This window comes from Entelurus aequoreus, linkage group LG24 (assembly GCF_033978785.1).
Source record: "Entelurus aequoreus isolate RoL-2023_Sb linkage group LG24, RoL_Eaeq_v1.1, whole genome shotgun sequence".
NCBI lineage: Eukaryota > Metazoa > Chordata > Actinopteri > Syngnathiformes > Syngnathidae > Entelurus > Entelurus aequoreus.
The window spans coordinates 16101354-16115344 of NC_084754.1; the positions used below are offsets into that span (position 1 = coordinate 16101354).

The following is a 13991-nucleotide window of genomic DNA, read 5'->3' on the forward strand; positions in this document are numbered from 1 at the left end:
GGACACGCAGATTAGTTATTTTATTTTAAGCAAAATGGCAAAACATGTGATAATTTTAAAAATGTATTGTAAATATTCAGATACATCAAACTGGTGGTACACAGTTTATGATTGCCATTTCACATTAGATTTACAGTAATCCATCCATCCATCCATCCATTTTTACCGCTTGTCCCGTTCGGGGTCGCGGGGGTGCTGTAAAATAAGTATAAAATGTAAAAAAACACACACATACGGAAATATTTTCCTAGATTGATTTTTTAAATCTATAGCACAAGTTTTACTTAGCTATTGTCTCCATCCATTTTGGATGGAGACAATAGCTAAATAAAAAAAGAAATACAAATAAGATACATCTAAGAAAATATTTCCGTATGTGTGTGTGTTTTTTTTGTACATATTATACTTAATATTACTGTACATTTAAGGTGAAACGGCAATCATAAACTGTGTAGCACCAGTTTGATCTATCTGAATATTTATAATATTTATGATTTCCGTTTCACATTAAATGTACAGTAATATTAAGTAAAATATGTAAAAAAAAAACACACATACGGAAATATTTTCCTAGATTAAGTTTTTTTAATCTATATACTGTATAGTACAAGTTTTACTTAGCTATTGTCTCCAACATATTATATTATATATATTGTTGACAATATATATATGAGACAATAGCTAAGTAAAACTTAAACTATAGATAAAAACATAAAATACAATAAAATAAATCTAAGAAAATAATTCCGTATCATGGCAATCATAAACTGTGTAGCACCACTTTGATCTATCTGAATATTTAATATTGTTTTAATATTAATGATTGCCGTTTCACATTAAATGTACATTAATATTGAGTATAATATGTTAAAAAAAAAACACACATACGGAAATGTTTTTTTGATTTTTTTTTATCTATAGCACAAGTTGTACTCAGCTATTGTCTGAATAATAAAAAACACACTAATAATAATAATAATAATTATTATTATAATAAATAAACGCTGATCGCTGACCTTGTAGCCCCGCCCCTATGAGCAAAGATACTGCGTTTTAATTGGCTGTTGGCCGTGTCACTCTTCATCCTCCCAGGGTAGGTTGCTCTGCACCTTTCAGCTGCTCAATTGATGGGCGTCCTGAGCGGAAAGCGGCTACGTTTACGTGTTTTAATCCAACTAAACAAAGGAGTAGTTTGCGGAGCCTCTTGCTTAAATATTTTTTTCTCCCATCCACCGAGGTTTTTTTTAAGGCTTGGACGATATCTGACATTTAGTCATGAAGATGCGCTAGGATTCTACCTTTTTTTTTTTTTTTACGCTCGACTAAATTGTCATCTAGAGGAGCACGCAAGCTACTTTTACGGAAATGTCTGCCATGCACCTGCCGAGGATTATCGGACTCCTCGTCCGTCTTTACCGTGGATTCCAAACGGAGGAATGTTGGCTTTGACATGCCTCGTTGTCGTGGTGCATGTGTGAAGTGCTTAGCTCGGAGCCCGGCGTGATGACAGCCGAGCGCCCCTCCTCTCCCGGGACTTGAATAAAAAGGCGCTCCCACACTCAGCCTCACTTTTTCACAAGATGGAGCTGTGACATGTTGACGTCTCCCCACCTGCTTACCTCCGACGCCGAGCGTGGGACGTCAAAGTGCCCGACGCGGATGATCCCTACTGAGGGGAGGATTTGTGTAGATAATCGCCAGACTGCTATTTTCTGTCCTCTTAAGTGAATTTTTGGCGACATGAACAAGTGTCACCCCGAAGCGGCGTCACTTCTCCACGCTGTTGTTCCCACCGTGCGAGCAGAGGTGGTCCACGGAGTGTAAGGTAACACTCCCCCCCCCCCCACCAGCCGCTCCACGCAGTCCCGGATACGTTCTGACTCTCACTCGGGCCGCCAACGGAGGATGTTGGAGTCAGGATGCTGCGCTTCCCCGTGAAGAAGATCCGGAAGCAGTTCAAGCTGCTGCTGCTTCTGGTGCTGCTCACCTCCGCCGTGTGGTTCACTTACCTGCACATTCACCAGGGGAAGACCATCAAACTCCACTTTAACTACGGGAAAGGTAAGCGCTTGGGTGTTTTTATTAGGGTGTAACGATTCGTTTTAGCAACGATTCAGAGACGTTTTTTTTTCTCTTTAGATTAGACTTTAAAGGCCTACTGAAATGAAATGTTCTTATTTAAATGGGGATAGCAGGTCCATTCTATGTGTCATACTTGATCATTTCGCGATATTGCCATATTTTTGCTGAAAGGATTTAGTAGAGAACATCGACGATAAAGTTTGCAACTTTTGGTCGCTGATAAAAAAGCCTTGCCTGTACCGGAAGTAGCGTGACGTCACAGGTTGTGGAGCGCCTCACATCTGCACATTGTTTACAATCATGGCCAGCAGCAGCGAGAGCGATTCGGACCGAGAAAGCGACGATTACCCCATTAATTTGAGCGAGGATGAAAGATTGTGGATGAGGAAAGTGAGAGTGAAGGATTAGAGGGCAGTGGAGGCGATTCAGATAGGGAAGATGGTGTGAGAGGCGGGTGGGACCTGATATTCAGCTGGGAATGACTAAAACAGTAAATAAACCAAAGACATTATATATATACTCTATTAGCCACAACACAACCAGGCTTATATTTAATATGCCACAAATTAAAGGCCTAGTGAAACCCACTACTACCGACCACGCAGTCCGATAGTTTATACATCAATGATGAAATCTTAACATTGCAACACATACCAATACGGCCGGGTTAACTTATAAAGTGCAATTTTAAATTTCCCGCTGAACTTCCAGTTGAAAACGTCTATATATGATGACGTATGTGCGTGACGTCAATCGTTGAAACGGAAGTATTGGTACCCCATTGAATCCAATGCAAAAAAGCTCTGTTTTCATCTCAAAATTCCACAGTATTCTGGACATCTGTGTTGGTGAATCTTTTCCAATTTGTTTAATGAACAATGAAGACTGCAAAGAAGAAAGTTGTAAGCGGGATCGGTGTATTAGCGGCTGGCTGTAGCAACACAACCAGGAGGACTTTGACTTGGATAGCAGACGCGCTAGCCGGCGCTAGCCGACGCTAGCCGACGACCGCACGGATGATCGGGTGAAGTCCTTCGTCCTTCCGTCGATCGCTGGAACGCAGGTGAGCACGGGTGTTGATGAGCAGATGAGGGCTGGCTGGCGTAGGTGGAGCGCTAATGTTTTTATCATAGCTCTGTGAGGTCCCGTTGCTAAGTTAGCTTCAATGGCGTCGTTAGCGACAGCATTGTTAAGCTTCGCCAAGCTGGGAATTATTAACCGTGTATTTACATGTCCATGGTTTAATAGTATTGTTGATCTTCTGTTCTATCACGTTAGCTCAGTAGCCAAAGAGCTTCGCCGATGTATTGTCGTGGAGATAAAAGTCACTGTGAATGTCCATTTCGCGTTCTGGACTCTCATTTTCAAGAGGATATAGTATCCGAGGTGGTTTAAAATACAAATCTGTGATCCACAATAGAAAAAGGAGAAAGTGTGGAATCCAATGAACCCTTGTACCTAAGTTATGGTCAGAGCGAAAATAGATACGTCCTGCACTGTAGTCCTTCACTCTCACTTTCCTCATTCACAAATCTTTCATCCTCGCTCACATTAATGGGGTAATCGTCGCTTTCTCGGTCCGAATCTCTCTCGCTGCATTGTAAACAATGGAAAAATATGAGGAGTCCTTCCTCCGGTGACGTCACGCTACTTCCGGTATAGGCAAGGCTTTTTTTTATCAGCGACCAAAAGTTGCGACCTTTATCGTCGTTGTTCTCTACTAAATCTTTTCAGCAAAAATATGGCGATATAGCGAAATGATGAAATTTAATGAAATTATTTTTTTTTTATTCAAACGGGGATAGCAGATCCATTCTATGTGTCATACTTGATCATTTCGCGATATTGCCATATTTTTGCTGAAAGGATTTAGTAGAGAACATCGACGATAAAGTAGCGTGACGTCACAGGTTGTGGAACGCCTCACATCTGCACATTGTTTACAATCACCATTAATTTGAGCGAGGATGAAAGATTTGTGGATGAGGAAAGTGAGAGTGAAGGATTAGAGGGCAGTGGAAGCGATTCAGATAGGGAAGATGCTGTGAGAGGTGGGTGGGACCTGATATTCAGCTGGGAATGACTAAAACAGTAAATAAACACAAGACATATACACTACCGTTCAAAAGTTTGGGGTCACCCAAACAATTTTGTGGAATAGCCTTCATTTCTAAGAACAAGAATAGACTGTCGAGTTTCAGATGAACGTTCTCTTTTTCTGGCCATTTTGAGCGTTTAATTGACCCCACAAATGTGATGCTCCAGAAACTCAATCTGCTCAAAGGAAGGTCAGTTTTGTAGCTTCTGTAACGAGCTAAACTGTTTTCAGATGTGTGAACATGATTGCACAAGGGTTTTCTAATCATCAATCAGCCTTCTGAGCCAATGAGCAAACACATTGTACCATTAGAACACTGGAGTGATAGTTGCTGGAAATGGGCCTCTATACACCTATGTAGATATTGCACCAAAAAACAGACATTTGCAGCTAGAATAGTCATTTAGCACATTAGCAATGTATAGAATGTATTTCTTTAAAGTTAAGACTAGTTTAAAGTTATCTTCATTGAAAAGTACAGTGCTTTTCCTTCAAAAATAAGGACATTTCAATGTGACCCCAAACTTTTGAACGGTAGTGTATATATACTCTATTAGCCACAACACAACCAGGCTTATATTTTATATGCCACAAATTAATCCGCATAACAAACACGTCCATATAACCCGCCAATACAAATCAAACACCTGCACAACACACTCAATCCCACAGCCCAAAGTACCGTTCACCTCCGTAAAGTTCAGACAGCACATATATTTCCCCAAAGTTACGTACGTGACATGCACATAGCGGCACGCACGTACGGGCAAGCGATCAAATGTTTGGAAGCCAAAGCTGTGTACTCACGGTAGCGCGTCTGCTATCCAACTCAAAGTCCTCCTGGTTGTGTTGCTGTAGCCAGCCGCTAATACACCGATCCCACTTACAGCTTTCTTCTTTGCTGTCTTCATTGTTCATTAAACAAATTGCAAAAGATTCACCAACACAGATGTCCAGAATACTGTGGAATTTTGCGATGAAAACAGACGACTTAATAGCTGGCCACAATGGTGTCCCAATATGTCCGCACAATCCGTGAAGTCACGCGCAAACGTCATCATACCGAGACGTTTTCAGCAGAATTATTTGCGGAAAATTTAAAATTGCACTTTACTAATCTAACCCGGCCGTATTGACATGTGTTGCAATGTTAAGATTTCATCATTGATATATAAACTATCGGACTGCGTGGTCGGTAGTAGTGGGTTTCAGTAGGCCTTTAAAAGACTTGGTTTTATACGGAGCTCTTAAAGGGACATGGAGGGGAAAAAATGTTTTGTGAGATCTCGCGATACTTTTTTGCGAGATCTCGCAAAAGGTTTTTTTCCTATGTCAGTGAGCCGGAAGTAAAACAGACACAGCAATGGTGAACCAGAAGTGACACGGACAAAGCGATGGAGGAGCCTACCCATCATCCGTGGGAGAAGTTTATTAATTTCTATTTTAGTATTGGCCTAACATATAAAGACATAAAATCGTATTATGGTCCCACAACCATACTTGCCAACCCTCCCGATTTTTTCGGGAGACTCCTGAATTTCAGTGCCCCTCCCGAAAATCTCCCGGGGCAACCATTCTCCCGAAATTTTCCCGATTTCCACCCGGACAACAATATTGGGGGCGTTCCTTAAAGGCACTGCCTTTAGCGTCCTCCACAACCTGTCGTCACGTTCGCTTTTCCTCCATACAAACAGCGTGCCGGCCGAGTCACATAATGTATGCGGCTTTTACACACACATAGGAGAATGCAAGGCATACTTGATCAACAGCCATACAGGTCACACTGAGGGTGCGCGTATAAACAACTTTAACACTGTTACAAATATGCGCCACACTGTGAACCCACACCAAACAAGAATGACAAACACATTTCGGGAGAACATCCGCACCGTAACACAACATAAACACAACAGAACAAATACCCAGAACCCCTTGCAGCACTAACTCTTCCGGGACGCTACAATGTACACCCCCGCTATCACGAAACCCCCGCCCCCCTTCCCACACCTCAACCCCGCCGCCCCACAACAGAGCACAGAGGATGGGTAGGCTCCCGCATGCTCCCGCTCCTTCATCGCGGTGTCTGTTTCACTTCCGGTTCACTATCGCTGTGTCTTTTTTACTTCCGGTTCACTGACATAGGAAAAAAACCTTTTGCGAGATCTCGCGATACTTTTTGCGAGATCTTGCGATACTTTTGCGAGATTTCGCAAAAGGTTTTTTTCCTGTCAGTGAGCCGGAAGTAAAACAGACACAGCGATGGTGAACCGCAAGTGAAACGGACAAAGCGATGGAGGAGCCTAGCCATCATCCGTGGGAGAAGTTTATTGATTTCTATTTTAGTATTGGCCTAACATATAAAGACATCAAATCGTATTATGGTCCCACAACAGAGCACAGATGATGGGTAGGCTCCCGCATGCTCCCGCTCCTCCATCGCGGTGTCTGTTTCACTTCCGGTTCAGCATCGTCGTGTCTGTTTTACTTTCGGTTCACTGACATAGGAAAAAAAACTTTTGTGAGATCTTGCAATACTTTTTGCGAGATCACGCAAAAGGATTTTTTCCTATGTCAGTGAACCGGAAGTGAAACTGTCAAAGCGACGGAGGAGCCTACCCATCATCCGTGGGAGAAGTTTAACATTGTCACCTTATCGATGGGAAAATTTATTTTTAGACAATATGATTTGCCTGAGCGGCTAGGAGACACCGAGAGTAACAAGCGGTAGAAAATGGATTAGAAATGAAAGATTAAAAAAATTAAAAATTGGGGACCCGTGGTTTAGGGGCTACGAAGATTTAGACTTCACTTTATTGTCATTCAAATTTGAACTTTACAGTACAGATAAGAACGACACGTAATGCAGGATAAAAGAGCAATAAGGTGCAGATATAAATAAATAGATTACTGCACAGATAAATATATTGCACTTTTTCATATGCATCCATGTTTATGGATGTATGTTGTATTGTCTTTATATTCCAGAGAGTTAATCCGTTTTTGGGGGGGGATTGAGGGGATTATTCCCTCAAGAGTCTTGTGGCCTGAGGGAAGAAGCTGTTACAGAACCCGGAGGTTCTGCTTCGGAGGCTGCGGTACTTATTTCTAGAGTCCAGCAGTGAAAACAGTCCTTGGTGGGGGTGGGAGGAGTCTCTACAGATTTCCTGAGCCGTGGTCAGGCAGCGGCTTTTTGCGATTTCCTGTTACAATCGGTACGATCCAAAATGTTCCAATGATTTGAAATCAATTCAGTAACTTTTTAGCAATGACAAATCAACCAGTGTGGCTGAAATATATGCTGGATACTGTACACTGCATGTGAGGTTTCTAATATATTTGTTATTTGTTTAAAAGGAATTAGGTATAAATTAGGGATGGACTTCTTCACCCCAGAAGCCGATTCAACACGCATCTCAATACATGATCACCAATAGGATACAGCAACGATACAATGAAGCCTCTTGCCGATTCAATGCAACTCCTATTCACTCCTATTCTCGATACGATTCACTCCTGTTCTCGATACGATGCAATTCAAAATGATTTCATAACGATACAACATAGACCTTACAAAGGGGTTCAGTTCGATTAGTAGTTTTATTATGCAGTACCATTCGGTTCAGAAATGTTTAAGTCTACATCCAGTCTCTTGCCTCAAAAGCTTAACTCTGCCTTACTCTTTGTATGAACTTGAAGGTTGCATTTCACATTGCTTTTTTTGTGTGGAGCAAACCAACAAGCCTATTTAAAAATGACAATTCACTATTTGAAAATGAAATTACATTTTATTATCAAGCACTCCTCTCTGCTTATTATGTTAACCCATTTTGTTTTGACAAAGCATAACTTTACAATTGTAGAGGGCACTCTTCACTCCAGTATGAGCAATATGCATGCTCAGTGCAAACAATCATGACTGTTATGCAAAGAAAAATAGTGTCTATTATATTGATATTATCATAAATGTATGTTAGTTGACCAAGTACTGAGTGTAAATAACTGTAATTTGTTTGTATAAGAATTAAACAACATAAATACAAGTTTCTGATAAAAGTAGAAATATAAAATACTATTGGCAGAAAGTTTCAGCAAACAATACTCTACGTCTCTTCATGTGTGTAGCCAGGTTTGTCGTGCTACTCATGTATTTGATAGCAGCATGAATTGATTACGTGGACCCCGACTTAAACAAGTTGAAAAACTTTTTTCGGGTGTTACCATTTAGTGGTCAATTGTACGGAATATGTACTGAACTGTGCAATCTACTAATAAAAGTTTCAATCAATCAATCAATCAAAATCAAGGCATTCTTTACATATTGCATGTGTCTCATCATTCTTACCGTCTTTCTTATAAAACCCAAAGTATTTCCATACGTCCGATTTATGCGAGTGTTTGGGAGCATCGACTAGCTCATCACTGTCCTCCATGTCACGTGCATTGTTCTGTGCTGCTCCTTTCCGGAAGTCAGTTTCCTTATGTGCCGACTCCGGAAATAGGACAGAGTCAGGGCTGCCAGTCAGATCTCACCGCAGACCTCCATGGATCTTACGTGAAAAATAAACAACCGACACTGTATAAAATGAGTTTCTACAACAAGTGACACTGGGCTGAGCAGGAACATATAGAACATATTAATATCGATCGGACGCATGAATTAAACCGATTGAGAGAGGCAAGAGCCGATGCATCACAGACTTGCCCCTGTTGTTTATCGATGCATGATGGAATGTATCGATGCAGTCACATCGCAAGTGTTTGATTCGAACCACCAGTGCGAATCGGTGAATCTGTCCATCCCTAGTATAAATGAGTTATGGATACAAACAAGCAAGGAAAGAACAATTATTGGCCAATACATTCACATTTTATTTGAATGTAGTTCAACCAATACTTTAGATTGAATTAACAAGAGGAAACATTTTCTGCTCTCATTTTCAACATTCAAGCAATTTTCGACAACACTAGAGTATATAACATTTCAACAGTGCATTTACCTGCTAGATAAAGTTTCCCGACCCATATTCTGTATTCTGTTCTTCACACTGGCAGCGCCAAAGGTGGACAGCGTCTTAGGCAGGGGTGTCAAACCTACGGCAGGTTTTATCCGGCCCGCGGGATGAGTTTGCCAAGTATTAAAATTAGCTGCTTTTTTTTTTTTTAACGAAACAAACTGCTGTTCTAAATGTGTCCGCTGGATGTCACATTAGCATTTCTGTTAGGCAAGCAAACGGTTTATACTGGGGCCAAGCAAGAGGTACACAGTAAAGGGTGACTGTGGCTCCTCCTCCTCGACCCACATGAAACTTAAAACCTGCTGTTTTGTCTTTTGCTTCAAACACATTGTCATTTGGCACCCTAGTTGCCCCAAAATGTCTCTGTCTCTCTCTGTCAAACATGAGAAAAGTGAACTTAACCCTTTTGAATAGTTTTTACCTCCGTTTCTTACGGTTTGTTGAGTTAGCACTGGATTGATATGTTCTTAAATTCAATCTTTCTAGTATCGATAAAATCGAACAATTCCCTTTTAAAACTATCTTGTATACAGATCAATATATTTGAAATTTAGGAATACAAATCAATCTGCTGATATATCATTTAATCGTTACACCCCTAATCATGATATATTATTTGGTATATAATGTAAGTAATAATAGAACCATTTCAAAACAGGTTACAAAGGCTTCTAATTTAGCTGCTGACATTAGCAGTAACATATTACGTAATTCCCGGGTACATTATTTTCTCAAAATGGATTAATCTACTTGTTAATTTACTGTTAATAGCTGTTTACTTTTTGCTATAACATGACTACTTACACTTATGTTAAAATCTAATAAGCAATCTTCTGTTTTTTCAATACTTTATATTAGTTTGGGTGATACTACGATGTCAGTAGCATGTCAGTTCAGATATTATTGCACATACAGTATGTGGCCTGTATCAGATTTTTTTTCATGTCAATGTTAACAGTGCCATTCCAAATTATTTTAAATCCGATCCAGGCTTCTTTGTATGTGGATATAAATCAGATACCGTATGTATCCGATACGACTGCAGTCTGAATGCTCCGGTCGTGTTCATCCGACCAATACATCATCAAATAGCGATAAGTGTCATAATTTTTTGCCAAGGTAGAGGGTTGCAAAATAAACAGTTGACAATAGAGTAGAAAACAGGCTTAAATTTAGTTTTTCGGAGCTCACGTCAATGTACCACCACTCCAGTCTACGACTGCTCGGCCACACGTTCTTCAAAGCTGATGTTGAAGCAAGTGTCCCACAAACTGCGGGAGCCATAGCGCTTCTCCTCTTCCTTCTTAATCTTCTACGCGCAATAATTCCATTCAGAAAATGTTGACGTTGATTGCACAAAATCCTTGAAATTGCCACAAATGCGCCAGTACTGAGACCTAGAATTGGAGCCATGTTCACTTCATGACGTCATGTCTGCATGTAGGTCCGGTTGTGTTCACATTAGACCAGGGGTCACCAACCTTTTTGAAACCAAGAGCTACTTCTTGGGTACTGATTAATGCGAAGGGCTACCAGTTTGATACACACATAAATAAATTGCCAGAAATAGCCAATTTGCTCAATTTACCTTTAACTCTATGTTATTATTAATAATTAATGATATTTACACTTAATTGAACGGTTTAAAAGAGGAGAAAACACGAAAAAAATTAGTATTACATTTTGAAACATAGTTTATCTTCAATTTCGACTATTTAAAATTCAAAATTCAACCGAAAAAAACTAGCTAATTCGAATCTTTTTGAAAAAATAAAAAAAAGAATTTATGGAACATCATTCGTAATTTTTCCTAAATTAAGATTAATTTTTGAATTTTGATGTCATGTTTTAAATAGGTTAAAATCCAATCTACAATTTGTTAGAATATATAACAAATTGGACCAAGCGATGAGGCTGCGACTTGTCCAGGGTGTACCCCGCCTTCCGCCCGATTGTAGCTGAGATAGGCTCCAGCGCCGCCGCGACCCCAAAGGGAATAAGCGGTAGAAAATGGATGGATGGATGGATGGACCAAGCTATGTTTCTAACAAAGACAAATCATTATTTCTTGTAGATTTTCCAGAACAAAAATTTTAAAAGAAATTCAAAAGACTTTGAAATAAGATTTAAATTTGATTCTACAGATTTTCTAGATTTGCCAGAATAATTTTTTTGAATTTTAATCATAATAAGTTTGAAGAAATATTTCACAAATATTCTTCGTCGAAAAAACAGAAGCTAAAATGAAGAATTAAATTAAAATGTATTTATTATTCTTTACAATAAAAAAAATAAATTTACTTGAACATTGATTTAAATTGTCAGGAAAGAAGAGAAAGGAATTTAAACGGTAAAAAGGTATATGTGTTTAAAAATCCTAAAATCATTTTTAAGGTTGTATTTTTTTCTCTAAAATTGTCTTTCTGAAACTTATAAGAAGCAAAGTAAAAATAATAATGAATTTATTTAAACAAGTGAAGACCAAGTCTTTAAAATATTTTCTTGGATTTTCAAATTCTATTTGAGTTTTGTCTCTCTTAGAATTAAAAATGTCGAGCAAAGCGAGACCAGCTTGCTAGTAAATAAATAAAATGTAAAAAATAGAGGCAGCTCACTGGTAAGTGCTGCTATTTGAGCTATTTTTAGAACAGGCCAGCGGGCTACTCATCTGGTCCTTACGGGCTACCTGGTGCTCGCGGGCACCGCGTTGGTGACCCCTGCATTAGACATTGCCTTTTTTGTAATGGGAACAACTACATAAAAAGATCGGATTTTACAAAAAAGTCTGAATGGAATATCCTACCCTGCAGTGTGAACGTAGCCCAATACCAGGTCGTTACAGGGGCATTATTGTTCATACCAATGCTGATACTGATAATTAATTTTTTCAAGTTTATAGAATGATTCATTGTTTCATCACAATTCTAATCAAACAGAAAACACAAGATGGCGATGTAACAATTTCAATTAAATATTTAAATTATATCCTATTATTGGCTCTGATTTAAATGGTTTGGTTTTAGCATTTAAAACCCTCTTGTACCCAGGAACTCATTGTCTGAGTTTGTAAACAATTACAAATAACAACATTAGATTTTTTATATTAAACCACTATCTAACCACTGTGGTATCGACCTAATACTATACTACTTGGCATCGTTACTGTCGATATTTGTATCGATCTGTCTACCTTTGTTTACATTCAAAAGCTCTAGCTTACGATTAGCATATTTTCTTACGGTGTGTAGTATATCAGGTTTAACTATTTCTTATCCCCCAGGAAAGATACTTGTAAGAAACTTAGTTTATTTTCTGCCACAGGGGCAAGGATTACTGACTTAGAAATGGCTTTGCACTGTGTAGGGATATTAGCCGCTAGGGAGGTTGCTACATTGCGGTGAGGAGGCGTTAGTTCTCGTGTCGCTGTCACATTTCCGAGAGAAAGGTAGAATGTGTCATTAACATGCATTATCACGATATAACGATAGTGTTAAAAACTCTATCGTCAGCTAAATGTATATCATTTACATGGTGTATGGTCTATACTGCACAACTCTGATAATTACTGGTCACTGGGGGTCAGTATAATGTCAGGTTTTGTGAATCGAGCTGCTATATCGTGATTCTTTCAGATACTTTTAAAAGGTATACAGTCTTTCATTAAAGTGAACAAAACCGAGATCTCATTTGCAACTTTTTCTACCTCAAAAAAAGGCTAAACTACTCTGATAAACAATTAAAGACGGTAAAGATTGGGCTCTTTAGTGAGATCCATGGCTCTGGCGAGACAACAAACTTGAGTCAATAAAGGAAGTGAAAGTCGTAACAAAGTTTCTGTGTGTGAAACTCACTTTACCAGCAATACGCTACACCTCTGGGACGAGGCGGCACTAACACAGCTACCAGTTCCTTGTTAGTACACAGATTAGAATTCCGAAATTCGTGTCCACCTTAAACACACCCCTGGCGTAGTCCGCAATTGCTGGACTCTACGTTCACTTCAATATAAATTGGTCTAATTGATGGAACAATAATTCTCTTTTACTGCCAATGTTTGTCACCTCTTGTAAGAAAAGTGGGGTGGACGGATTTGTCTCACTATGAATCTAAGAGGGACACTCTAAAGGAAACATATGATCTAAACAACCACATGCGCTCGAACCATATCAGATCAACTGAATGATTTTTTTTTTTTCATCAACTTTCCCATCCCTTCCCTTCCTGCGCTTTAAGTTGACAGCCTGTGGCCTTTAGCTCATTGACTAGCACCGCTCCATTTAAAGCTGCTATATGTCACTGGCTAAGATTGCAATTTTATAAACCAAAAATATTGACGAACACCACCAACGGCTAGCATAGCATACCCATTACAAGATAGAGGTTAAAGAGAACAGATTAAATAAATAAGTGTCTACAGTAGGGAAGGGATGCATATCGCCCCATTCCTGGGTGGATCTCGCGTGAGAGGAAGGTGGGGTGTTAATAATTTTGCAATGCAGTCTGCTAAAAATGATGGAAAGCACCACTCTACATAGCAACTGACGCAGTGGTCAAAGTTGGAATTGGTACAAGATTTCTAACACTGTACTGCTGTCTGCAGGCTTAAGTGGATAGTGCACACCCCCAAATTCGTCACGTTTCATGTGTCAGCTAAACCGCAACGAATGGGGCCAGATGAATCCCCTTCCTACTGTATATTTTTGTCACAATTAGAAGTTTAATTTTGTAAAACATTTCCAATGTGCTAGAGGAAATGTTGGGTTTGATTAGCTTTGATTTTTTATGTCTCTCACAGG

The 13991-nt window shown here is 39.5% G+C and overlaps 1 protein-coding gene across 2 annotated transcripts in view; it reads left to right on the forward strand.

The window, feature by feature from the left end:
• The first annotated feature begins 1142 nt into the window (after positions 1 to 1142).
• The window catches only part of b4galnt4a (beta-1,4-N-acetyl-galactosaminyl transferase 4a), a 503111-nt gene continuing 490262 nt past the window's right edge, over positions 1143 to 13991 (forward strand). For both annotated transcript variants that reach the window (XM_062036152.1, XM_062036153.1), the window contains exon 1: positions 1143 to 2061. In XM_062036152.1, the coding sequence (XP_061892136.1) occupies positions 1920 to 2061 (142 nt within the window). In that variant the 5' untranslated portion in view covers positions 1143 to 1919. The remainder of the gene's footprint in view (positions 2062 to 13991) is intronic.